The sequence below is a fragment of the Panthera tigris genome, chromosome D4 (assembly GCF_018350195.1).
Source record: "Panthera tigris isolate Pti1 chromosome D4, P.tigris_Pti1_mat1.1, whole genome shotgun sequence".
Taxonomy (NCBI): domain Eukaryota; kingdom Metazoa; phylum Chordata; class Mammalia; order Carnivora; family Felidae; genus Panthera; species Panthera tigris.
The window spans coordinates 29373823-29401690 of NC_056672.1; the positions used below are offsets into that span (position 1 = coordinate 29373823).

Below are 27868 nucleotides of genomic sequence, written 5' to 3' on the forward strand. Positions count from 1 at the left end.
TGTGCACCCATAAATTCTTACGGAAGTTCCTGAGTCACCCGTGTGAAGTGTTTGCATCATTTAATAGGTGAAAGCCAGATTTGGGAGGCTGCCCCAGAAACAGTCTATATAAGAATTTTAAGCAACACTTAGGAGTCAATGAAACACGTCAGTGTTACATTATAATCTAACACTTTAATTAAGCGAACAAAGGGAACTTGTGGACGCTGAACACACCAAGGGCCAAAGGGTGAGTTTACAAAGGGCGAACGCCCTCTAGCAGTACCTTACCTTGAAGCCAGTCTCTGAAGTAGTGCAGCCACATTTTGGGAAGCTGTTTATTTTCTTCCAACATGACATACTTCACGCTGCTGAAACTCTTGTGAAGGTCGTAGAGTAAGTGCTGGATATTTGGGTAGTCTGCTTTCTGGGTGACTATATACATGTTGTAGAAAGAAAAGTATTTGAACTGTGCAGCAATAAAGTCATATTCTCTGGTTTCCCGAGGCACAATGTCTGTAAGGTCCAGCCCATCGCGCACTCGGGTGGTCCCATAAAGGCTGACCCCCAGCAAGCCCAGGAAAAGGAAGATCACCATGACCTGTAACACAGTAAAAGGCACAAGATCAGAGTCAGAGGATGGGATCGACTCTCCCTCAACAAAAGCAAGCTGTTTGGTTTAGACCTCACTTTTTAATTTTTAATTTTTTTTTTTAACGTTTATTTATTTTTGAGATGGAGAGAGACAGAGCATGAACAGGGGAGGGGCAGAGAGAGAGGGAGACACAGAATCTGAAACAGGCTCCAGGCTCTGAGCTGTCAGCACAGAGCCTGACGCGGGGCTCGAACTCACGGAGTGTGAGATCATGACCTGAGCTGAAGTCAGACGCTTAACTGACCAAGCCACCCAGGCGCCCCAGACCTCACTTTTATCACCACAATGGCCTGGATGCAGCATGTAGGGGTCATTCTCCCGCAGGGAAAAACAAGTAATCATAGTAAGCATATTTTAAAAATAAGCTCATGAAGAATGAAATGTTTATAATGTAAGAAGTTGAACTAAATTCACAGAAGCACTTGCTGCATAGAGATTCACTGCTGTAGAAGATGAGCTCATTAAAATGGCCTCACATGCTAAATGGATGGACTCTTTAGAAGGCCTGAAAGAAGCGACACCCAAAGAAGCAACCTGATGAATTCCAAAGGAGACTGTTTTGCCATTTCTTGAAGACAAGAATCTTCTGTTTTGGTAGATTACCTTGGCTTTTGGTTTCAAGAGAAAAGGAGCATAGTGTTTCTCGGCAAAAGATGAAAGTGTCCACTTGGTGCAGGGGGGCTCAAGGCAGTGAAGGCTGGAGTCTGAGAACTGGGAAAGCAGATCCCTCGTGGAGCTGGTGCTCTCGGGGCTCTGGCAACTGAGGGTATCCTGGGTCATGGTGACGGGCTGCACGGAGATCTCAGAGCGTGGTTCAGCAGTGGTATAGTACACATGCGTGTGGGGGTCGTACTCTGTGCGAAGCTGTACTGTGGACTGCATGGTGATCTGGGTTTCGTGGGTGAAGCTGTGGCTGCTGTAGGGGGGCGGGGGGCTGTAGCGGGTGTTATCGTGAGTCTCCGTGTAGGCCTGAGGTTCAACCTGAATCACTCTGCTGACGCAGGGGCTGAGAGGGAAAAATATGTTGTAGTGGTATAACTGAAACAGGGAAACAAAGTGCTTTCATTTTTGCCAATGACTGACAAGATCCATTTTACATAGCTCTGATTTAGGAGGAAAATATCGTACTGCTCAACTTCACACATGTCACCTGATTTAACCATCTGGACATAGACACTAGTAAGTCAAAGGAAGCCAAATGGATGGCTGAACCTGAATTTGGCTGACAAAATCAAGTTACACGCTGATGAACCCCTTCAAAGCATAATTCCTAAAAACTGCCCCAAAACACCCCCCCCCAATCCCACAACACCCAAAGGGCTGTATTTTTTCTGGATGGTTGGTTTTCAAACCTTTGTTCTGCCTGAATCCATACAGATATGACACACTCCTGATAATCAGCAAAACTGATCCACAGGAGAAATAATGGCCATGCACATCACAACCCTGGGGCTGTGATTGCGTCTTCTGTTGGCAGGGGCAGGGTGGAGGGGGCGGGGAGAGCCCCAGTCTTTCAATATCCCTAAAAAAGCATCCTCCGTCCATTATCTCCTCTGCCTCCATCACGCTGGTACAAGCCCTGTTGATTACATTTTCTTCCAAGTCCACAGACTAAAGACCTCTCTAAACCCTACCACTTTGTACCCAACAAATAAAAGTCACAGCAGCCAGAAATTGTACCTTGTAAAACAGCAGAAAATATCCAATCTCCTGTCTTCCCGTCGATACAAATCCATGCTGAGAATTGCAGGAAAAATTAGCAGAACCATAGCAAAATTGAATACCACTACTACAGCCGCCTAGAAGCAGGGGAAAAAAAAGAAAAAAAAAAAAAGCAGAGGTCACCAATATGCCAGAGGACTGCTCTGAAAATAAAGATGTTTTAAACAACATCTTTCTGGGCGACCTGTGTGGCTCAGTCAGTTAAGCATTCGACCTCGGCTGAGTTCATGATCTCACGGTTTGTGAGTTCGAGCCCCACATTGGGCTCTGTGCTGACAGCTCAGAGCCTGGAGCCTGCTTCGGATTCTGTGTCTCCCTTGCTCTCTGCCCCTCCCCCGCTCATGCTCTCTCTCTCCCAAAAATAAACAAACATTAAAAAAATTAAAAAAAATTAAACATCATCTTTAAACACTTCAGTAAGGAAATGAAAGAAAGTTGAAATAGATGTTGGAGTTTCTCATCCTTTTGCTTCTCTTCCATCATTAAGAGACCATCTGACTAGAACAGGCCCCATCGTTCTGATCCTTTCTATCTCTTAGAATTTCACGAACCCATGATGTACAAACACAGGAATGAAATGAGTGTCTTGGTAGCAACCTAACCAAACCAAATTTACAAAGGCAGAATACAGAATATACTTGAGATGTTTTAATTTAAAACAAACATTCCCCTTTCAGAACATTTCTAAGAGTTTCACGCAACTCTGATTTTATACTTAGAATATTTATATGTAAAGTGGATTGGGTATATCAAAATGTCACCTTTAAAACATGAAATAAAATTTCAAACACATCCCCTGAGGTTTTTAATAGGCACATTCCAAATAGCCTCTGGAGCAGCCTGTGGGGTATGCGAGCACAGTAACATAAAAGGTCAAGGAGAGTAAGGCAGAAAGAAATTCCTGCGTGTGATTATAGTATGCAGAATAAATAAGTACAGATTCAAAAGTCACTCCATAACCTAGAATAAACATGGGGCTAGATTCTGTAGTGCTTTGGCAAATCTCCTGCTGACCTAGTAAAAATTACACAATTGGGCTGTTAATAGGGGAAAGTCAACAGAGGACAGTTGAAAGGGCTCTCCCCTTCAGAAAAGCGTGGAAAGAAGCGGCACAATAAAGAAAAAAAGCAACTGGAATGCTAAGTAACCAAGAAATCATCAGAAAATTTTTTGCAAATTAAAAATTCTTAGGAAGCTTTCTGAAGAACTACTTAGTTCTAAAACGTTCTCCAACTGGGTAAATCTCCAGGTGAGAAAAGAAAACCTGACTGATTATAACTGATACCTTACAGAATTAGAAGAGAACTTTGCAAAAAACTTTTCGTAGTAATTGTGAATTTATGCTCAAGGCGAGAGAGCAAGTGTAAGTTCTGGAAAGGGACCTTCAATAATTTATTCCCTGTCAAGTCTACAAAACTGAAAAATAATCAAGTCTTCTGCTAAAAATTACATAACTTCTCTCTTCTTAGTCTGCTTTGAGATTCCTCATCAACTCAAAACATATGAAACCTGTGGACTTAACCACTCTAATGTATGGAAGGTCAGACTTGTTTTAATAAGCAAATCACTATTTTGCCTGGAGGATTCATCCAAGAGGCAAATACTTTAAAAAGAAAAGGCAAGGTACTGAGCTGGGTACTAAAGACAAAAAGAGAAATAAGACAAAATCCTGGTGCTCTCCAAGGACCGACACAGCCAGACCTTTAAACAAATTATGATTCAGGCTGATATATACAGTAGTAAAAGCTTGCACAGGGTTTCAGAGCAGCTCAGAGGAGGAAAGAACGTGCAGGTGCAGGTGCGGGTGCGTGTGGGGATGGCGGGCAGAGGGTGGTCAAGGCAGGTACTTGGGAGGTGTAGAAGACAAAAATAGGACTCTGGGGGGCAAGGAGGAAGGATGTACCACGTGGAGGAAACTGACAAGCAGTGTCTGAGGGGGGACATGTAAAATTCTGTGGAGGGAAAGAGAAAGGAGTAAAAGGGGGAGTAATGAGAGACCAGGGAATTAACACATGATTCATCTGGTCTTCACAGCAACCAGGTCAGCCATTATTACTGCTCTTGACACTATTACCTAACAGAGAGTCCGAGGTGCAGAGGATGGTCACCTGCCTCAGGTTATGGAGTAAACAGAATTTAAATACAGGCTTGATGTCAAAGCCCTCAGCCTGAGACCTGGGAGTTCTTGTCACCTGGTCACCTCCTGAGGGGATGGATGCAGGTGGGGTTAGGACTCCTGACCAATCTGACCACAGGGGTGCTGGGAAGAACGGATTTGATTCTCAAGGAGATTTTTCAGGAAAATTCAGTCCAAGAGGTGGAATCCCTTCAGCTTTTCTTTCTATGATAGGCATGTTCAGAATTCAGGGGTGGAATGCAGATTGAACACTCTGGGCCTCACTCTGGACAGAAGTTCCTGAGGATGAGGAACGCAAGTGGCCCAGGTGCTCTGGGCTGAATGACACCGATGCTTCCACAGTGACTGTGGAACACATCTGGTATCAGCCATATCCACTGGAGGAGTCTGTGGGGGAAATGAAGAACCCCAGAACTCCAAAGTGTAGCATCTCGCCCATGCTTACTGTCAAGTGGCATATTACATACATAGGGAGCACATATTCTGACAAGAAAACGACACAGTTTCAATGCCCTGTTCAAGTGCACTAAAATAGTAAAAATAAATAAATAAATAAATAAATAAATAAATAAATAAATAAATAAATAAATAACTGCAAGGTCTCTCAGCAAGGGACATGTGTCATTGCTGGAGCAAAGGGGAGTTTAAGAAATTGTAGAAAATCTGAAAAGATGATGGGGATGATCTGCACTGTCAATCAATTCTAATTCCGGTGCTTAAGGGAAATGTCCCCATCCTCTGTGTTCCACCCTGCCCCCTGCAACGCACCCATGGTGGCCCTGCTGTGACACGAAGACAACTGGGCCCTGCCTAGGGGGGCCCTCATTGAAACCCTCATACTTCTGGAACAATACGACATTCTGTTCTGGGAGTTTTCACTGAAGAACAAACACCACTCAGTTACCAGCAAAGCCCAGTGCGGGGCACTGGTTACCAAAGCCACTGCTTTCTGGCACAGAGGTGGTATTTGGACAGATGGATGGACATTGACAAGGAAGTCTAAGATGGTTTCTTTGGGGAAAATTTTTCTATTTATTTGTGTAAAGTTAGACAGTTGGAAAATTTCCATAGGGAAAAATCCTAAATTAACATGGACTTATTATTAGGCCGAACCACTGTGGATCTCTCTCTTTTGAGGCTTAATCTGTAGTATCCTGAAAATATAAACACAAATGAATACCCAGAGGCACAACTTAATGTCATTCACTAAAAGAAAGAGAAGAAGCTACATAATGGTCAATTTTGAATGTCAGTGTATTTAAAAGGAAACCAATGTAAATTTCTGATGGCTACTGCAAAACACATTCTCTCTCTTTTCTTTTTACATTATCTTCTTCTTTCTTTCCTTTTCTTTGCTTTTGTTAGTTTTTTGACAGAGCATGAGCCAGTGCTATGGCAGAGCCAGTCTTTAATAAATGAAGACTCCTGGAAGTCCTCAATTTTCTAAAGTGGTACCCCAGTGGCTCAGAATAGAAATGCAAAACTCACAGTACTCCTCTCTTCTTGGTAAGGTGCTTACCTTGGGAGAATTTAGCGCACTGGATTTTCTAAAAGACGTAAGGAAAACTCATGTAGCTTTTCAGCACCACACCATAGGATATCATTAAAGGAGAGTATGTCCTGATGAATCATCAGTGTATACTGAGAGAGGAAAGGAGAAAATGAGAGACACACACAAGAAGAAAAGAAGGAGTGTGAGGCAGAGCGGAAATAAAGAACAGTGAGAAAAAGGCAAGCAGAAAAGGAGACAGGTGGGAGACAGGGTCCCACTGTCCAAGGAGTACAACAATTTTTCAATACTAGAATCTGCTCTATATGTAATAAGAACGGGAGACAAAATGCGGGGGCGCAGATGCCCATGCAAAAAGGCATTCTAGAACTTTGGTTGCACCCATAATTTAGTGGCAATGTTCACTCATCTTCCACATTACTGAGCACTTATATTTTCATTTTCCTGTGCTTTGGTCATTAAAGGCTTACCTTTATTCATTAATTCACTTACTGCTTCTATTTTTATATATATTTTTGTAATAAACCCTTTTTCTTTTGGGGGTGGTGGTCATAGTGACTGGTATAAAAATTTTTTTCATGTCTTGTCTTACACTAAATATTAAGTAAGTCTAGCATCCCAAATGCAGTAGCATCATTACTTGCTTAGGTCTTTATTAGCCATTAGTGAAGTGAAATTCAAATATGAAGACTACAGAAGAGCGAAGCGTGTTGACAAAGTATAAAGAGAAACATAATTTATCATCTGTCCATTTCTCTTCCTGGTCACAATCACCTTTTGGTGATTTACAAGAGTAAAGCAACATGAAGAAGACGGATGTAATAAGGCTTAAAAAGTGACACCAAAGGTAGTTTCCTTTAAAAACCTGGCCATCTCATAAATTACGCATCACACTGTAAGAGAAAAAGAAAGGTAAAATTTGAATTTAATTCACAAAACTGCAATAACGTCTTTGAGACATCAAAACCCAAAACCATCTCGGGCTCAGGAAGGCCACATCTCAAACTGGGCGGTGAGATTTCACCTGCTGTGCTGATCGATTTCCGGATCCCTGGGGGCTTCAAGCAGCTGAAGGGCGATACCGGCACTGCAGGCCAAGCATAGAATGGACCATTGCTGTGGCCCCAGCCCAGGGAGCTCTCCATTCCTACCATTCACATAAGCTGGCTCTTTGTTCAAAAAATATCTTGGTGCTTTGAAAGGGCCTAGTTTGGAAGGAGAACAATGCAGAAGCCAAACTGCTCCGCATAAGGAAGGGAAAGGAATTCTGAGTCTTTTTGTGCAGCCTGAGAGGGGACGAGGAGACCAAAAGAAGGCAGAGGAGAGGACAGAAGAGACTGTGGGGGAACTAGGGAGAAAGGTGGCAAGCAAGGGCCCACCAATGAACCCCCTGCAGGCAGAGGGTGGCCAATACATCTGCACAGTGGAAGCTAATACAGCCGGCCCTTGAACAACTAAAGTTGGAACTACACAGGTCCACTTGGAGGCTATTTTCAATAAATAGAGTACAGCACTGTAAAAGTACTTTCTCTTCCTTAGGATTTTAATAACATTTCCTTCCCTAGTTTACTTTACTGTAAGAATACGGTATATAACACACGGAACATAAAATATATGTTAATTGACTGTTTATGTTATCAGTAAGGCTTCCAGTCAATAGCCGCTATTAGTTAAGTTTGGGGAGAGTCAAAAATTATACACAGGGGCACCTCGGTGGCTCAGCAGGTTAAGCATCAGACTCTTGATTTTGACTCAGGTCATGATTGCATGGTTGTGAGATTGAGCCCCATGAAGGGTTCTGCGCTGGACGTGCAGCTTGCTTAAGATTCTCTCCCCCTCTCCTTCTGCCTCTCTCTCTCTCAGAAAAAAAAATGTTATGTGTAGATTGGACTGCAGGAGTGGGGGAGGATCTGCACCCATTATAACCCCCATGTGTTCAATTCTAAGTGATCGCCTAGCCTGGTCTATACTGCAAGCTCGTCTTCATAGTCAATGAAGTGTGTTCTGTACAACTGCCTTGTGTTGAGGCTGCTTTAGGGAAATAGACAGAGGGTGGCATGTTGGGGTAAGCACAGAAACTGAGTGGGATTTCGAAGCAGGGATGGCCAGAAGCTGGCCACACTGTGGATGAGACCAGAGGACTTCTGGATATCTGGAGCAGGGGCTTCCTGGCATCCTATATGGAGCAGCTCTGGTGTCATTTTAGTTTAACTGTAAAGGAAAGAGCCGCTCCCTAAGGCACCAGATCTTGAGGACACCCAGGCCACAGGCATCTGGGCTACAGGACTAAAAGGAAGGGAAGAACCCTGGGCTGTATTTTAGGGGGACTGTGAGGGTTATGGCTTAAAGAAGCACCCACCCACACGAGCTCCATATGGTATATGCTACAGTAGGACTGGAGGCGTGTTAATGGAGAAAAGTCAACGTGGGGTGCTCACCATAGGTTTCATCACTGGAGACTCACCTGTAGAGAGAACGCCCGCAGAGCGGGAATCGGGATCAATGCAGCCATGAAGAAGGCAGTGACGTTGCTGATGGATGTGAGGGCCACGCTGGCTCCTGTGCGCTTGAGGCACTCCCCAGTCCTGTCCTGAGCATGAGAAACCACAGTGCTGAAAACTGCACAGGGCAGGGTGCCCTCAGAGCACAGACCGTGTGAACAATTCACATACATGACAAAGTAAGACAGCAGAGAGTCGATAATGCTGACATTGGGGTATAAGAAAGAAAGGGCGATCTCTGCCTTACCCCCTAACACTGGCATTGAGAAAGTTCTCAGGATTATCTACATGGTTATGTGTTGTTCATGGCTCTGACATCCAAAGCACAGAGCTGCAAGATAATGATTTAAGTAAAATTTTCAGATTTAAAAGGTGTGGGGGAGGGGCACCTGGGTGGGTCAGTCAGTTAAATGTCCTCACTTGATTTCAGCTCAGGTCATGATCTCAAGGTTAATGAGTTCGAGCCCCACACTGGGCCGTGTGCTGAAGGTGTGGAGCCTGCTTGGGATTCTTTCTCTCTTTCTCTCCCTCTGCCCCTCCCTCGATTGCTCTCTCTCAAAATAAATAAACTTGAAAAAAAAAAAAAAAGGTGTGGGGGAGGGTGTGATGGGGACAAAGTGAGACACACACACACACACACACACACACACACACACACACACACACACAAAACAGAAAAGCAAATTTGGGCCTTAGAATAAGTGTTCTGAGATTCTTCTAACTTCTTTTACTTATTTAGAGCCAGTACCACGTCATTGACTTGGGACTGAAATATTTATTGGGCCAGATTACAGAAAATTAGAGGACAAAAACTCAAGAACAGAGGGGAGTTTGGCTGTCCCCAAAGCTTTCTTCTTTTTCTTTTCTATTACCTCAAAAGGGATTCTTTTATTCTGTCCTGTTTCACTAAATGCATGTGCCAGAAGGAAAACATCATCCACACCAACACCAAGAGCAAGAAATGGCAAAACCTGCAGCAAAAACAAAGGGCAGCAGATTAGATGCGTGAAGCCCAATTCTGACCACTCCCGAGCCCTTGAAAACACTACCCCCAGAGCCCCCCCCCCCAAGCTCCCCAAAGGACAGCTCACACCATTGAATCCAGTTTTCTCTGAGGCTTAAATCCCCCAGATCGAGCTGTTTTAGCGCACAGGAGATCTTGTGCATTTCTATTTCTAAGCTCCGTTATATTTTTTAAAATTAATAAATGAGAAAGAATCTGACTCATGGAAAGCAGCAGATCTCAGAGCATGAGCCCTGGACCAGCATCACTGAGAAGTGATGATTGGAAACTCTGGGGGTGGAGTCGGGCAGTCTGAGTTGTCCAAGCCCTCCAGGTGACTCTAGCAAACACCTAAGTTTGGGAACCACGGCTCTAATAAATGGTCTTAATTTCACTGATAAGTGAAGTGCCTCAACCAAGCAACAAGCCCACTCAGACCCACCGCCCCACCCCCCACTGCCAAGAGCTCCACTTTGAGGCAGCAGCCCCCTCCCCCGAAGTGTGGCATCTTGGTGGCAAAGGACGGAAGACTCTTTAGGTGACAGGGACACATAGGAGGCCGCAGGGCTAAGCCTGGGGAGGGGTGTTTGTCAATAAACAGTGGATGGATGGCTCCTTTAGTACCTGAGTTGTTGCAGCGTTAAAGGAAATCCCGATCAATGAGCACAGGCCCAATCCTGCAGCCACTGACAGTGCAACCAACAGGACGCCAGCCAGCCCCACGGCACCCTGGGACTTGGAGCAGTCCCAGCGCAGCATGGTTAAACAGGCATAGGCAAGCTGCGAGCAGAACCACAGGGTGGGGGGCAGGTGAAGGAACAAGGGGGGATGGGGGGCGGTGGGGGGAGACACAAAACAAAAGCCAAACATTAGAATGTGTCAGGATTCTAATGTTTTCCCCCACCCATCACCCCAAATCAAAAAGTAGAACTTATTGAATCCAACAACAACAAAAAATTTACATTACAGACATCACATGAAATGATATGAGTCAGAGATGGGCAAACTACAAATGGGAGAAAACGCTTTACACGACCACTTTTGAAACCGTTATGAAGCAGAGCTCTCTCTGTCTTGGATGCACGTGTGTGTTAAGAGCAGTTAAAAAGCAGGAGCGGTCATGGAAAGATAAAAACTAAAAACCAAACCAACCGCCCCATCCCCCAGGAGAACTGAATTGACTGTTACCATCAGTAAGTAGCCACTGGCCACTCGGATGACACTGACATCAGAAAAGGACTTGAGGATGTCGTCCAGGGTCGTCGTGGTAAAGGAAAGCACCTTCTGTGTGGAGTTTGGGGCGACACTTTGATGAACTACCTGTGGTCACAACATAAGGATAAAGTCCGACATGGAATTAAAGCTTCAATGGGTTTTGACAGCACAGATCTTGGGGGACATGCCCCATCCACTCAACCCTCACTTTTTTCTGATGCATTAAAGAGTTCTACATGATCCAGGTTTGAACTTGGACTAACATGAAATGACCCTGGGCCTGGAACAATGAAGGCCATTGCTAATCAGGTGAGAATCTGGTGCTGCGGTGAGCCAGAATCCTTGAAGCCCACTCCAAGCTTTATTTACTCCACCCATTCACCTCTCTGCCACTGTACAACTGATCTGTGGGTCCCCTCGGCTCCCCACTAATCTAAAACAACTCATTCCTGTGGTGACTCCTCCCCACTTTGTTTGCTGGCCACTTTTAAAAGGTCACATGCAGCTCAGCAGAGGTCACTGCTTGAGAAACAAAGGCCAGCTCCTGTCATATGACCTAACCAAGGGGACTGCAGCTGTGAATAGATTCTATGCCTTGCTAATGTTTTCCAGACACCTTTTCTTGCTAACCAAGTGTTGTTGTTGTTGTTTTAAACACTGTTATGCCTTAGTTCTGGAGTTCACAACTGGTTACTCAGAATATTTCAGGCATCCCAATTAGAATTAGCATCACCCAGACATTAAGATTTTCAATGTCTATCTAGGAAAGGAAGAAAAGTTTCCATCCCACCAAGTACCCAAAATGACAATTTGCTTTGAAAATAAATTCTAATGAAAAAAAAATGTTTTAAAACATTACTACAATGAAGTATTTAGTAACTAAGGGGTTTGTACCCAGATTCAAAGGTAGGCGTCGGAATGCTGGTGATTTACCTCCACGTACGTCCTCTGCCAAGCCTCCAGGATGGCTGCTGCCTTGTCCTCGTTCCAGTTGATGTGTGACACATACTCGTACCCCTTGAAGTGTTCGTACATTTGCTTGGGAGTCATTAACTGAAACATGGTCTGCAAGGCATGGGCACTGTGATGGGTGGTAAAGACACAACATCAGCATTTCCAGGAAGTAGTTCTCACTGCTTAGAATCACAAACAAGCACCCCCAACTCACTTGTGGCCATTCTCTCCTTCTATGTGAGCACATGTTTCCATTAAACAGGACCTGATGGTTATTTTATTTAATAGATTGATGTACCATATTAAAGGTGTAACCTTACAAAACCTTTTACAGATATACCCCGAAATTAAATTAATAGGCAATTTCCTTTCTCAGTTTCTATTCAGTGAAACAGGAAGGGTCGGGGAGTAGATAGCTTGACCAGATATGCTGGGCTCAGTGCTGCGTGCTTGCCTGTGCAGAAATCCCAGACGACGGCTCTCCCAAGGGACAGATCTCAGACGGAGAGCCTGACGCTTGCCGGAGCAGAGTCCGCGAGTGCACAGAGGATCATTCTTGTTTAGCTGTCCCAGCATTTCACCCCACTGGCTATGACCAATGTTTTCTGCCCACTTTACACTTGTCCTGATCTTCTACCTGACAGGTCTTCTAAAAACCTGTAGTCACTAACTAGAGTCTCAATGAAAACAACAAATCTCCTTTTGAAAAATTCCCCTTTCAAGTCTGGTCTGGTCCAGTAATATTTCCTAAGATTCTATTACACCAGGCGGCTAGCTAGGATAACAGTTAGGTATTAATGCAAATACACTTGCAGATGTCAGAAGGGAAGTGGTTTCTGAGGAAAGGACAAAAAATAGACGGCTTGGATTTTTCCTCCATATGTTGGATTACCTGACAAGCTTCCCAGTGCTATTCTTGACTGTGCCACCCACAATCAGTTCCTCCTGCCAGTGCATATACTTTCTGGATAATCCATGACATCCACCGTTCAAAACAAGGGCCACATCAAGAGGCTAAAATAAAAAGACAGCCACATAATTACGGGAATCAGTAGGCAGGTCACATGCCTTGTTAAAATCCAGTGCTTTAAGGGCTTGTTTGTTTCAGAGAGAACATTAATAACAAGGCTAATGAGAGGCGTATGGCAAATCTTACAGCAAAATTTAGCTCTATAAACAAACTTAGCTCCATAGACAAAAAAAGTCGTTGAGAATCAAATCTTAAAAATGAAAATAATAGAACTCCAAATGGGGGAAAGACATCAAGTTTTTCTCTCTCAGGGAAGAATCGAGGACTGTACTCACTTTGGTTGCATTTTTGTTGGGAGCTGTGGCAGGGCAGTCTGGATCAGCCGGGTTGAGGCAGGGCCGGTCCATGTAACCATGACCAACTTGGGCCTTATTCAGCATTTCCTCCCAGCTGTCCACTTGATAGTTTATTTTCTTTAACTCTTCTAGGAATTCCAAAGGGTCAAAGTTTGTCCACTGCAAAGGAGGCTTACCTCTGTGAAAGAAATTAGGAGGCGAGACCATGAAAGGAGGCTTCCAAGCCTCTTTCCCAAGCCTCCAAGACGGCGTATATTGTATATATTGTGTCTGGATTGCATGAGGCTTTCTGGTTGTGCTGCAATTCTGGGACCCTGGCATACAAAATAAATGCTCCTTTCCAGTGTATCTGTATGCAAACCTGAGTCAGGAAAGTAATTCATGAACAAAAATGCCAAGCAGAGAGCTTGTAAATTAATGAAGCGATCAAAGAATCTTTACTGGCTGATATGTCATATTTAATACCTACTACAGAATTAGCCAAAGGGCACTTCCTAGCAAAAGACTGAGATCCAAAATTAGGGGGGTGGGGGGGTGGGTGGGAGAAGGAATCACAATGTCAAATTAGCACTTGCCAGCCTAATAAATGCTTTGTAAATGTCATCAATCAAAATATTTGATCTCCATTACCTTTAATAATCCCACACTTATGAGCTCTCTCTGACAGCCTGGCAGTCGACCCCGAAAGCCCCCCGCTGCCTCTGCCATCACCACCATCAAGGCCACTTCCCCCCACACTCACTTTTGAATTTGTGCTGTTGACAGACCAGAAAGGCTTTTGGCTGCCTGTTATGTGGTTCAAACCACACTGTAGCTGCTTAACCAGGCTGAAGTCATTATTCAGAATCTCCCAACCAGAAAACACAAAACCCCTTATTTCCCATCTAAAACTGTACACTGAAGGTCAGGGTATGGCCACTGCAAATTGCTTTTGCAGATATGTGCAAGCTAGGACAGAAACAATAACCCAAGCACGAACTCTTGCATAATTAACTGAAAATGTCTACACTGATTAACAATTATTCCTTAAATGATGTGGTATGTATAATATCCAACTGCTAAACTGTGAAGCATCCCCTGCCACGGCCTTCAAAGATAGCGGATTTCCCCCTTAAATGCCATTAATGTGATCCAAAGAAAGGTTAGTATTTTACTTCACAGGAAGATCTTGAACTTTAACTCAATATGTTTAATTCTGACATGCACACACTAATAAATTCTCTGCTTAAAAAATAAACTAAACCTATGGAAGGGCTTGGTCAGCAAAACTGCAAATATCTTATTAAAGAGTTAAAAATCATACATACTCTGAAATAATTTGCATTTTATTTGCATATAAATAGGTTGGTAAAAGTGAATGAAATTTAATGATGCCTTCAGAACTTTTTTTTTTTTTGAAAAGAGGAAAAACATTCTGCTAAAGTCCCCTCTCCCCCAACTATTCACTCAAAACATGCCCATGGAATCTCAATGTTTTTATTTCTTGTTCAAAACGGAAACAGAATAAACAATGATGAAGTAACATCACAGAAACCTTCTAAAGTTCAGAAATCAGACATCAGAAAATGATATCACACACTTACAGTAGGTACGCTGTCCCAGACTGTAACTTTGCCCCTTCCCAGAAGCAATCCAAAGGTGTGATAATTAAACAAGGGTAAAGATATTCTATTATCTGTCAAAGTTAAAAACAAAAACAAAAACAAAAACAGGCCACATATTAGGCTAATGCATACCATTGAGGAATTTTTGAGAATTATATGCAAAAAAAGAAAATATACCTGATCCATGTAACCTGTTTCTGTGATAAGTTCTCCAGATTTGTAACACAAATGTTCCAATTTCCACTGCCTGTTAAAATAGAAAGGAGAGACAAACATTTCTCACTGTAATAAAGTATGGAAATCCATGCAAAATCAGGACTACAGAACATATAGAAAGAACTGCAATTTTGATCACTTTTAGGTATCTGTCAAAACGAACACAACTTTTGGCAAGTAAAGACTCAACAAGCTTAATTTAATGAATAGATAATACTCAATTGTAATTAACATGTGGGTGTTTATGTAAATGAATGCTACCAAAGTACTTGAAAAGTCCTGTTTTCTTAAGTGTTCTCCCAATAATCTTGTTTACGCCATTATCTGCTTTTCTACATACACTGCACAACTTCAGGGCAGATAATTCAGTTGAATTATCACAATTTCAAAATACGTGGAGACTAATTAGTAAGGTTTATAATGTATTAACATATATTTAGGTGGGAAAACGTAACTGACTTATTTTTACTGGCAGTTAACGTCCTTATTAACAGTGTTCCAAACGAATTCTGCTCTGAACCATGAATGCTGTAAACAGCATTGTCAGGTAGACAGATTTCCTACTTTACAGTTTTTTATTCTTGTTCTATAGAAATGTTATTAAATATACTGATCACCAATTATCTGTATTATCTATCATCTATCTATAGAATACTATAGAACTCTGACATCTCTAGAAAAATGCTCTATAAGCACATGCCTTTCCAAGTGTATCAGGGAGTTTAACTTGAAAAAGAAGAAATTTGGAAAGTATAGGGATGGGAAATCCAAGAGAAAAAAATTTTTTTGAGTCTCTCTAAATTGCTCTAGTTTATTTATTCATCTCCTTTTTCTTTTTTTTTATTGGTCACCCAAAGCAATGTTCTGGACTTAGCCCTCTTCCCTGTGGAACCTTCGCATCTATCCCTCAGGGTCCTCACTGAAATGCCACACCTTCCCACTAGGCTTTTTTTTTTTTTTTTTTTTTTTTTTTTTTGCCCAGGGCTATAGAAAATGACCCCTTTCTCATGAACCACAGAACACTGCTGGTCTGATCTGTCTGATATGTGGAGCACCTGGACTTGGGAGTATCTGTGTTTGGCTTCGTACATGCCCATCTATGGTGTGATACTTTCCTCTTTCTAACTAGACCATTGGCTCCTAATGCAGGGCCCAAGTTATTCATCCATCCTTCCATCCACTCACCCACCCATCCACCCACCCACCTACTCATATATCTATGTGTATGTTTATATTGAACTCCACATAGCATCAACACATACCATCTAGCCTGAGTAGGTTGTCAATATCACTTGATCAGTGAACTCATTTACACTTGCTTGAGAGGTCATGGCTGTGCCTTAAAAAAGCCCCTGGGCTTGGAGCCAGAAGAAAGGGTTTGAAAACTGGCTCTAGTGTTTAAAAATTGTATGAACTTGGACAAATGGTCCAGTTAATCTAATTCCTGGTTTTCTCGTCTAAAAAATGAGATGGGTTTAACTAGGTGTTCTTTAAAGCTCATTCCAACACATAAAAGTTCTCTGCTTCCATCTCAGATTAAGAATATAATTTCATTGTACAGACACATCTTCTCCTTAAGTGTCTAAGTGACAAGTCCTTCAAGGTAGGGTCCCATTGTGTTAAGAATGGGTCACAGCAGCTTTCAGTGGCCCTGGAACTTATTTATTTCCAAATTCCCAGCAGGGCCTCTACTTGAAAGTTCTGCAAAACTGCCCTGGGGAGTTGCTTCCACTGCAGAATGGGAGGGATGTGCTGATAAGATCAGGGATATGCTCACTAGCCAAGTTTGCTTGACAAGAGTGCTAGAATACCTCCTTACGTTTTCCTTTTCATACATTATATATCTCGTTCTCAGAACCTCCTGAGGATAATAGACCACACTTGATCAGTAACTGACTTTACAGATGAGGAAACAAGAGCATGTCAAAGATATGTGACTCATGCTGGACCTTAGGGTGCTGTCTCCAGCTAGATGGGTCTTAGAGACAATCCAGTGAAGACCATGGGGAGTGGAGGTTACCGTAGCAGGGACAAGTACAGATTTTCCTTTTATTTTCTCCCCTCATTCTCCCTGGCCTCTGAATAGGTATACAGTGGCACTTCCTCACCTCCCCTGTGAAAAACTGTATCATCAACCAGTCAGTTAAGAGGTGAGGGACAGGTTGGGGTTAGGCAAATGCCAACTGAGTAAGCAGTCCCCTGAAAACAGGGTTTAGTGACAGTCATCCCAATAGTTCAGGGAGAAGATCCAGTTCAAATGTATCAATCTAGGCAGTTAGTCAATCAACAAATTCTGATCTAAATGCTGGGGGTGGAAGAACGGACACGATGTGGTCCATGCCCTGAATAATGCACTGTTTAAATAGAGAAGGACTGTCAATTTTGTTCCAGAACTCTTCATGTGCTTTTATTATACCCACAGCACTGTTAAGTTAGTTTTGAAGCTAAAGGGAAATATTTTGTGAGGCTGTATTATAATTCCACCATATCTGCCTACCCGTCAGTAAGAAATCACCATAGTGACTCAACCGCTATATGCTTTGTGACACATGCTGTCAATATCTGTAGTGAATACAAAGTAACCATACGTAAAGTCTTTCATTTTTCTCATTCTTTTCAAATTTTTTTCATGTTTATTTATTTTTGAGAGAGAGAGCGTGAGTGGAATAGGGGCAGAGAGAGAAGGAGACAGAATCCGAAGCAGGCTCCAGGCTCTGAGCTGTCAGCATAGAGCCTGATGCAGGGCTTGAATCCACGAACCACAAGATCATGACCTGAGCCGAAGTCAGGCACTTAACCAACTGAGCCCCACCCAGATGCCCCTCTTTTCTCAGTCTTTTTGACTAAACGCAATTCAAAATGTAACTGCTCCAAAAATAGCTTAAGCAGGAAAGATCCTCAGAATGGCTGTATAGCCACCCAAATGGCTGCTTGAAAACTCATACTCATTTGGGTATATAGTGCCAAGATACTTAGTGAAAATACATTATAACATATTTGATCTGTTACCAAACTCTAGAAATGAAATTCAAGATTTAAGAAAATCCCACTTATCAGAAAACTACTTGAACACTGGAAGCATATTTCCAGCACAACCTTATTTAGTAAAACCAGCCGCTTCTTCCCGCCACCTTACCTGTTGTACATATATACATGGACTCTGCTGGCCTGGAGGGCGGAGTCCAGGTGTTGTCGGAGAGCTTCCGTGGTCAGGACGTTAGCACCTTCTTCTTTCGGGGTCTGAATCATGAGCTGAGGATTAAACATAGCCTCCTCTCCAATCTTCTGGCGAGTATAGTTTAATTCGCGACTTACTCGTCCACCAACTGACAAACATGTACAGGTTTCAATTAGAACAGAAATATCCCCGTGAATTCATGTTCTGTTATCTCACTAAGAGGTGCAGGATACAGGATAAATTATCTCTGGTCATGAAAATGCAGGGCTGATGTTTGGGGGATAACATTCACTTTATTATTACTGGCAATGTTCATTTCACCAATTAAAAAAAAAAAAAACACGGAAAAAATACTAAGGCCATGAACAACTGTCCTGTCTGTTGCATATGCAAACCTAATGCATACGTGCTTTGTGCACCTTCTAACTAATGTGCCATATGTATAAAGGGGGAAGGGGAAGGAAAACTTGAGACACCTTTTCCTTGCAGACCAGACCAAATACCCCTGTTACAATTTCTTTCACTTGTGTAAACAATGTGCCCCTGCAGCACATTTCAAGATAAATGGCTTCAATTTACACTCTTCTCCTAAATAATCTAGTAAAGGTAACAAGGAAATGTTTCTCCTCGTTCAAAAAGAAACAAAGAAAGGTGGCAAATGTGTGCTCGGCAGAAAACTTGCCAGGAGAAGATAAATAATGTGATTTACATCAGATGTACTTGAGAGGAACCAAATGTCTCAGCTGTGGCCAGGACAGCCAGTCTCTGGATCCTGGCTCTATCAGACTCACCTGGTCAGCATCCGGAAACAAAGGTACCAGGTTCTGAGTTGCCTGTGAGCAGGCAGCCTGTGTTCCAGAAGCTCCCCAGGGATCCTGAACCTGCTGCAAGCCCAGAAGCCTTGCCCCAGTAGCACCGGGCTCTCCAGGAGGCTGGCCACAGTGGGGCATGCTACAGGCGAGGGCAACAAGGTACACTTTTTGTTTTGTTTCTCAGGTCTTAGGTTATATTTCAACTATGGCTTTAGAATAAGCCAAGCTCAGAATGCTGGACCTGGCTGGGAGGTATGGGGGGGGGGGGGGGGGGGGGAGGAGGGAGTGTCACTTCCCAACAGGGTAGGTGTGCGGGGATGCAGTTGGGAGTGCTCTGGAGAGCATGCTTTGATCCAATATGGTCACAGGGAAGGGGCTGTTCCAGAAGGGCCCAGGAGGGCAGCAGAGAGACAATCCTAGAGCAAGCAGCACCCCCTACCCTTCTCCCCCTCCCTACACACACACACACACACACACACACACACACACACACACACACTCCAAGGCCAGCTGATGAGTCTGAACAGTGAGTCTGAAGAGTTCCTAAAGTCACTGGTAAGTTGCATGTTTACTGGAAAACAGGCCTTCAGCTACAGTGTAGAAAGAGCCTTCAGCAATCATGGTAAGCTTTCCCACGAGGAGGAATCCTTTTTCTTCAAGTTTAGCATTCAAGGACATAAACATTTGGTTTGGGCAAGTAAGGAAGTACTGGGAACAGCGGGCTGTTTAGTTCTCTTGGCATATTTTATAAACAAGGGGGCAGGCTAAAAAGCAAATAATGCCCTCATTAGGAAAGCTAGTCCAGATTCACAGACTGGCAGGATCATGTGTGTGGGTCCACGCAGATGGCCAAGGCCCCTGCAGAATACTGTGAGGTGAGGCCCAACATACTGTTGGGTGTGTCCAAGAGGAGAGAGGAGGGGAAGGATGAGGAAGAAGGAGCGGGGAGGGGCAAGGAGAAATGGGGAGGGGCAGAGGGAAGGATATTATCAGTCAGTTACAGAAAGTATTAAGATTTCTTGTGCGGAAAACTTTGACAAATGCCCTGGGGAATTGCCCAGGATACTGCAATCAATTTGAAGTTAAAGAAAGACCACAGGAAAACATAGGAAACTTGCAACAAAGGATAAATTTACATGAAGTCCTAGGCCTTTTCAGGATGCTCTTATAAAGCTGCCTGCAGGCAGGGTCTGGCTCCTTCTGGCAGGAATCACAATGTATTATTTCAAGCAATTAACTAGAGAACTGAATTAGACTCAATCCACATTCTCTGGAGATAAAAAGGCTGTTTGAGGCTAAAAAGCCAATTATTAGTCCAGAGGTCACTTCTGAAAAGCTACAGACTGCCATGCCAAGATCTCCAAATAGCCTTTTTGAAAAAAAGCTCAACTCCTTCCTTTTTTCTGGCTATATGACATCAATACCCCACACCTATAAATCATTTATATTTCTACCAGCTCCTGAAGCATTGGCACAGCACACGATCCCTCATTCTGCTTACAAAGTCCTACTTCCTTTATTTTTCCTGACGCTTAGAGCTTCAGGTGAATTCAACCATGAGGTAAAAACAAACATCAACAGAGTGGGACCACAGACACTCCCTCCCACCTCTCCTGCTTTATAGCAGCTGCCTCTAACTATAACCCATAAGGTGAGGATCCAAGAGACGAGTGCACACAAAAATAGAGATCAAATGCAAGGTTCATGCTCCTGAAAAGAACTATCTACATCTTCCAGACCAACCTCACATTAGAGCAATTATTTTATTACAGGGGTTTTCAAAAATGATGCTATTTCCTGCAAGATATAAAACGTACCTCAAGGGCTTTATAGTGTCACTTTTTTAGATGTTTTAAAATGTATATTTAAAGATGTATATTTTTTAATAAAGGTGTCTATCATGTCTCTGGAACTGAAAATGTTTTTTTCTTCCTTCATTTCTTTGCTCTAGTGATAAATGTAATATTTTGCTAATGTGACAATCATTTTCAACCAAGACAAGACTCTCATCATAGGTAGATTGAGCAACTGGAGATCAAAAACCCTGAATGGCCTCCAGCACCTATGCTGTATCCTACTTTTCAGTAGCGTTCAATTCGATTTTACATATGACATGGCCATATTTTATTTAACATTCCATCTATCATTTTTGCAAAACTATTTGGTAACTTTTTAAAAAGTTTCGTCCACTTTACTTGACAAAGAGTCCTAACACTCACCCAGTGAGCATATGAAGGTGCCTGCTGTGTGCTACACAGCGGGGTGCTATGCGGGGTGAGAACCGGTGCGTTCTCCAAAAGGCTTGCTGGCCAGTGAAGCACACAAGCAGTAGACAAACAAATCAATAGGATAATCTCATGGGATGACAAGTGCCTTGGAGGAAACACAGATGGTAATGCCAGGATAGTTACTGGGTGGTGGGGAAGGGGGAAGCCCCCTTCAAATGGAGTAGCCTGGGGAGACCTAAATGGAAGTAACATTTAAGCTGACTGTGATGAGCTGGGGGGGACAGTGTCTGGGCAGAGGAACCAGCAACTGTTAAGCCCTCATGTCTGGCTTGCTGCAGGAAGAGAAAGGAGGCCAGTGTGGCTGGAGCTTGGTGAGACCATAATTATGTCATTCATTTGGTTGCACTGGTAGACTTAGCTCCTTCTCGGGTGTACCTGTGTCATAAGCTGCTCAGCGTTCGTATGGTCTTACATCAGTATTCACCCAAGGTGCTCTGGAACAAGCTACCAGAAACAGAAACCTCTCTGGACAGAGCAACTTTATGGACTCCCCTGATTTTTGCTACCCTAGCAAATGCCTATCCTAAATCACAACGGGGTGACAGCCCAAAGCTGTTCCTTTTCTTGTGAGTCTTCCTCATCACACATCAGCGTGATGCTCCATCAGCAGGAAGCCCCACAGACCCCATTTCAAGCGACCGAAGTTACAGGTGCAGTCTGGGGGAGATGGTTTTTCTCCCTTCTCTGTCCCATGTTCAAGGTCAAGGTCCTTTCTATTTAAAAAACAATCTGTTCATGAAATACTGCATAATTATTTCCGACTACTGAGCAGAATGAACCATACGATCCAGTATTTGTGATGTAGATGTATGAATGCTGACAGCCATGTGAACAGCCACTACTGCTGTGTGGTGGTTTATGGATAATATTTACCCATTTCCCTTTTTGAGGGTTATCACTACTTCTTAATTTTTCTGCAAAGAACCCATATAATTAAAGACTTCCATGTGACAAAAAGAGAAAAATAAGAAAGCTACTTGGTAGGGATCTGAATTAAAAAGCTCAACGCAAACAAAACAAAACATGCATATTCATTAAATTCTAAAGTCCTCTTATATTCTTTTCCTTCTTCCAAATGCAATAACTTTAAACAATAAAATAACAATCAAACTCTTTGAACAAGACTCATGAAAAATGTTATCTCAGGATCCTGGGACATGAAATAGCCTTTTACATTTGTGTATGTTTTTCATCTGCAAACCCATTTCCCACTCATTCTTTACCTAGTTATAAATATTTTGCTCAGTGCGGTGCTGTTCCCTCATCAAGCTGGGGCAAGCTGACTGGACAGTCAGGTGGTGGGAACCAGGACCAGAAAGGCAGCACTGAGATTTGGGACGAGTCCCTGTGACATAATTGGGCTTCAGTAACCTTCTCTATGAAATGGGATGAAAATGATACTACTAACCTCATAAATTGGTGTGAGTGTTAACAATGTGTTGTGAAATTTCCCAAACCCTGAACTCATCCACTCATTCGGTTGCTTATTCATCACAGGGCATGTATCATCACCCTTATTTTACAGAAGAGGAAAAGTAGCTGCAATTGCCCAAGGTCCCCCAGCTGAGAGGAGGTGGAACCGACCCTCAACCCTAGTCCAACTGCCTGGAGAGAGCCTTGTGGCTTCTGAGCACTAGTTGAGGATATGAGTTTAGAAGTCCTGAATTCCATATACCAGACTGTGTCAAGCTCATAGCTAGAGCTTTTAGAATGCACCTGCACCAGAGTATTACACAGGACAACGGATGGCATTTTTGCTTAAAGGACAACATTGCTTCCCACAGTGTTTACTGCCACTGTGAGGAGATAGTTTCTTCAGTAGAACCTCATGGGTGGCAGTACCAGCCCCCCATTTTCCTTGGGGTCCCCAGAGGGGCCTGATTTGGAGGAGGGGGTTAGAGAGACTAGGGTACACAGCTTTAGGCCTCTTTACCTGCAAATTCTCCAGAAATCTGAGGCTTAAACCAATTCTTTGAAAGAGCTGGGGTAAAAAGCATCACTTCCCCAAAGAAGTTCTTGCTCAAGCTCTGCTGATCCTTTCCTCCCTAAATCAAACCATTATGGTTTTCCAAGGTGAAGAAGGGCCAGCACAGGTGAGAAACCATTCCACCCAGGGGTCCATACCTCTGGGCCAGTGCTGTTCCATTCCATGGTAGACAAGAGATGTTCCCCTCATGATGCTCTCCCACCTTGTACCATTCTTCAGCATGGCCCCTGCACAGAGCTTAATAAACGGCTGCAGCATTCATGCACAAGACTTTTAGCAAAAGCTTATTGTGATCCACATAAAGGTGATCTGAGGGACCAAACGAAGTATTTTTCCCAGTAAATTCCAAGTCCTTTCAGGGAGGCACCGCCCGCTGCCCACTTATCTCGGCACACCAGGCGCATGCGCACACTCAGTGTGTCAGAGGAATAAATGAATGAACAGCCTCAATACAGAGCCTTGGGAACAGGCAGTCATCTGTATAAGATATTAATTCTCCCCAAAGCCTCAAAAAGTCAATCAGTCAAAACAAATGACCCTTTCAGCCTGAAAAGTACCCACTCAGAGTCCAATTAGGAAAATGGGGTCTGTGTATATGCAAGCGGAGCATTTGCATTTGATTAATCCCATGAATTATCTAACAGCCTCTAGAGAGATTTTTTTTTTCTTCCCCTTTAGTTACTTCAGGTCCTTCTTTCAATGTTGCGATTAGTTATTGTGAGGGTGAAAAACTACAAATCTCCAAAGGGTGTAACTGCAAAATTATTAGCACCAGCTCGTTTTCTAAATTGAAAAAAATGAAGATTCCGTAATTTGGGCAATTGGCTGAAAACTCCTGAGCTGTGAGTTTTAGTCAGTCTTCCAGCCATCTCTTTTATTCATGACTAGCCAACTGCTGCTTAAGCTTCAGGGCTGTTTTTCTCCTCGTGGGATTGTGCCCTTGGGTGTTGCCATGGGAAAATGCTAGAATCAGATAGCCCAAAGAGAATTTGCCTTCATGAAGTGAGCCCAGTGAGTGAAAACCACAAAAACAAGACAAGAGCAGGACACATCCCCACACCTCCCCAGGGACAGCTTGAGGGGGGTGGTGGTGGTGAGGAGGGCGGAACGTGGTAGAAGGGGTAGCAGGCCTGAGCATGTGCCCACCACAAGCCCCCACACCAGCTGTTTGTGGTGCCATCTGTTACCGCCCAGGCTGCTTCTCTGAATGGCTTTCCCTGAAGCTGCCCGCTCACCCTGTCGGACACGATCAGGTCAGCCCAGCACTGTGCCCACACTGGACCTGCTGCCTGCCACAGCTCCCCCCACCTGGTATTCTCTCCAGGGCCAGCAGCTCCCAAGATCACACTGCATCTGTTAGGAGACCCATTCTTCTTTGGTCACTTGCTGCTGTGGCAAATGAGGGCTGCGGTCAAAACCCCCCCCCCCACCGCCCCCTCAAAGACAGGCCGAGTGAAGCCACAGCCTGTGGACTCAAGAATGTTCCTGGCTTCCGGCAGGCTGGAACGGGATGGAGATCTGCTCTATCCCTAACTGTACACTTGCCCCACTGGGAACTGTCCCAGGCGCTACCAAGATTCACCTGAATGCTCCAGTCTATAAGCAAGTAGATGCAAACTCAAGTCCTGTCCTTTTGCAGGAGCTGAGCAAGCCTGGGAGGGTTCGACACAGAGCAGCATGCTCAGAGGCAAAGCTGGACCAAGAAGCAGAACCCAGGGACCAAAGACAGTGTTGTTATCAAGTTTTAAGTCCTTAGTTAAGGCCTCCTAAATTCTTCACTCAAAAAATAAAAACAGAACACAACACAACCACGACAACAAAAGCCAAGTGCCTGCCCGGGCTGCGGGCTCTCTACCCCAGCATTCGGGCTGCTGCATAACATTAACCCCAGCTCCCTTCTCTCAGCTTCTGTGGGGCTGACATCACCTCTCTGCTCTCAACAGTCTTCTTGCCATTATACGGCCTGGGCCTCTTGGCACCGGCCTCCTACTTGAGCACGCACAGGGGAGAAGACAATGTGAGTCCCCACCTCCACAGGCAGGCTCCCAGGGCCCTGAGGAACATCACGCTGGCCTGCTTTATCTCCCACACCCTCCCTGGGGGCCACTTTCATGATTTTGTTGCCATCAGGATTAGCTGGATTAGGGATTGATGCATAAGGACCCCCTGGTGCCTCGAGGAAGTTTCATCACCAGGTCAGCATGGTGTGAACTATATTCTGTCACCACCACTGCTCCTTATAGCCACCAACTGAAAAAAAGGGGAGGGGACAGCAGAGAAAATTCATGAACTCGTCACAGCCATAAATTCCCCCATCATGCATTCCCAAGGGTGTGAACCATTCAAGACTGTCCTCCTTTCCAGCAAGAGCCCTACTGATTCTTTTCTTATCTATAAAGGATGTCATGGGTCTGATAGTGGCAGTGAAGTGGTGAGCAGAGCTGCCCCAGAAAAACAACACAAAGGAACTTCTAGTCCTTTGCTAAAACCAGTCAAGCAATTTGGGAAGAGAGTCTTGCTGTTGGAACCTTATATTACAGTCCTATCCCATGGGGTGGGGGTGGGGGAGGTAGGGGTGTTCCCATTTAATTTGAAGGAAAACAATGTGGGCAGGAGTGGGGGGGGGGGCGGTCAGCAAGAGGATGGAAAGAAACAGAACAACTCTTAACGCCTTGTAAGAATTCAGTGACTGAAACTTTTCCTCCCAGAAAAATCACTTGGTCCTTGTACCTCCCCAAACCTGCATCCTGGCTGCCGCTTACGTGCACCCTGCATGAAGTAAACACGATTTGTAGAGAAAGCAACGGGATTTCTGCAAGTGTGTGCAAGGGTGTGTGTATGTGTGTGTTTTATAGAACAGTCCTTCTTGCACAGAACTGGGCTGTTCCATCAAAGCCGTATCTGTTATATTTCTGTCTTTCTCTTCTGTTTGGCGTATTCACCAACAAGAGAAAAGGAGGTAAGCTTTGGCGGCCCTGACCTGCAGCTGGAACACAATACTTTCGCACAGCCCTGCCGACCCCTGACATAAATTTTACACCGCAGCTGGCATTTACACACTCAGCATTACCATATGTATAGCTGCTCGGTGCTAATTATGCTAATCACCTGTCTAACTCGCTGCTGCGAAAAATGGTTGTATTTAGCAGTCCAGTGCCTACCAATGCAGCTTACTGTGTGGCTGAAATGTACATTCAGACGGCCCTGAATGGCAAGATTTTTCCACGTTGCTGGCTACATTCAGGCCTCAGAAAAATTTATTCAAGTCAACTGGTTTCGGTCCGCAACAAAAAAGTTACGAGAAAAAAGTGAGTGTGTTCTTGCCCTAACATTCTGGATCTGCTTGCAAGCAAAATGATAAATCAATTGGTGTGGGAAACAAAAAGGGAGAGAGATTTCTTTTGGGAGCCATGTGAAACTGTAGCCTATTTAAAAAAAAAAAAAAAGAAATAAAAAGGGTCATCCTATTCCCCAAATCTCTAGAAAGAGCAGTTAATAGATATTTAGCCCTAATCCCAATTCTCTCAAATTGCAAGCTTTGTTTGCAATTAAGCAACATATTAAACGTGCAATTTTTTTTTCTGGATCATGTGTAGCCTAAAATGATGGCATCATATTTATCATTTTTAAACTTAGTGCAACAATGTATGAACCTCATGGAGAAAAGTCAGGTAAGATAAGAAATAATTTCTTAGGCAACTAGGGAAAATTCTTTTGTTATTCTCTTAGAATGCTTTTATTTCAAAAGACACTGTGTGATATTTGTCTATTTTGTGAAATTTCCTGGTTTCCCCACTAAAGGAGCAAAGGAAATCAGGGAATGGGGGTGGGGAGATGGGAGAGTTCAAAACAGAAAAAAAAAAAGTGCTGGAGGGAGGTGGGGGGAGAGCCAGAGTCAAGAAGCCTGCATTTTCCTGAATCTCAAAACGCCTGTTTCCCATCCCTGTTTCTAAAAGCAATTTTCTCAGATCACTCTACAGAATGGATTTCTAAAATCAGGATAATATTATTGCAGGTTGCAAGTTGTTTTAACAACTCCCCAAATTCAAACTGAAACCCCATTTCCTCCTAACTCCCAAAATACCTTCATATTAATGTTTAAACATCCTAAAGTTAGTAAGGCTAAGGACTGCTTAGTATTAGATTATTTGGATGTACAGCTAATGCCTAGGTGTTCCAATTTCCTTGGGTTGCCCGCAGCACTGTAAAACAAGTTGTACTTGGAGGGGTGGCTCAAAGTGTCCAGTTACTTTCTTACCTCCAAATGAACATCATTAGTAGCTGCTTTACTGAAATCTAGGAACTGGGAGCAAACTGGAAGGCCATTTATTCTGCAACATAGATCTTGGGCTACCCCACCCCCCACCCCCCCAGTGCTACAAAACACCAGAGAAGCTTTGTTATACCTCTTAGGTTTACACACAGAAGGTGCACCAAGCCAGGAGGCTTTCTTATACATGGGAGAGGGGGGTGAAAGAAGCTGGTCTCTCCCTGCCTTACTTCACTCACCTTTCAATTGAGCTCACAGCAGATGAAAAGGGTGATGCTCACAGATGCTGCTATGAAAACAACAGCTTCGTTCCTATCAGCCCCTCCCCATTCGGTTCAACATTTTATAAACTTATCTGACCCAATGAAGCAACATTATCCAAGCCACATCGTGCTCTCTTTGGCATCCCAATTCAAGCTGCTTTTCTTTGCCAGTAAAAAGTATTAATTCATCTAGGTTTTTGTACTTCCAAATCTTGACTCTGCAGCCAAAAACACAAACAACACGACCA

General features: G+C 43.7%; 1 protein-coding gene across 5 annotated transcripts in view; it reads right to left on the bottom strand.

The window, feature by feature from the left end:
* PTCH1 (patched 1) overlaps positions 1 to 27868 on the bottom strand; it is a 63236-nt gene that overhangs the window by 24018 nt on the left and 11350 nt on the right. For 3 of the 5 annotated variants that reach the window (XM_042964146.1, XM_007089009.2, XM_042964148.1), the window contains 13 exons: positions 17959 to 18148; positions 14784 to 14853; positions 14586 to 14677; positions 12982 to 13180; positions 12569 to 12690; positions 11656 to 11803; positions 10696 to 10827; positions 10132 to 10287; positions 9377 to 9475; positions 8468 to 8593; positions 2315 to 2433; positions 1238 to 1640; positions 271 to 580 (listed from right to left, as the gene is read on the bottom strand). In XM_042964146.1, the coding sequence (XP_042820080.1) occupies positions 271 to 580; positions 1238 to 1640; positions 2315 to 2433; positions 8468 to 8593; positions 9377 to 9475; positions 10132 to 10287; positions 10696 to 10827; positions 11656 to 11803; positions 12569 to 12690; positions 12982 to 13180; positions 14586 to 14677; positions 14784 to 14853; positions 17959 to 18148 (2166 nt within the window). The remainder of the gene's footprint in view (positions 1 to 270; positions 581 to 1237; positions 1641 to 2314; positions 2434 to 8467; positions 8594 to 9376; positions 9476 to 10131; positions 10288 to 10695; positions 10828 to 11655; positions 11804 to 12568; positions 12691 to 12981; positions 13181 to 14585; positions 14678 to 14783; positions 14854 to 17958; positions 18149 to 27868) is intronic. The other 2 variants (XM_042964147.1, XM_042964149.1) reach the window with 2 other exon arrangements.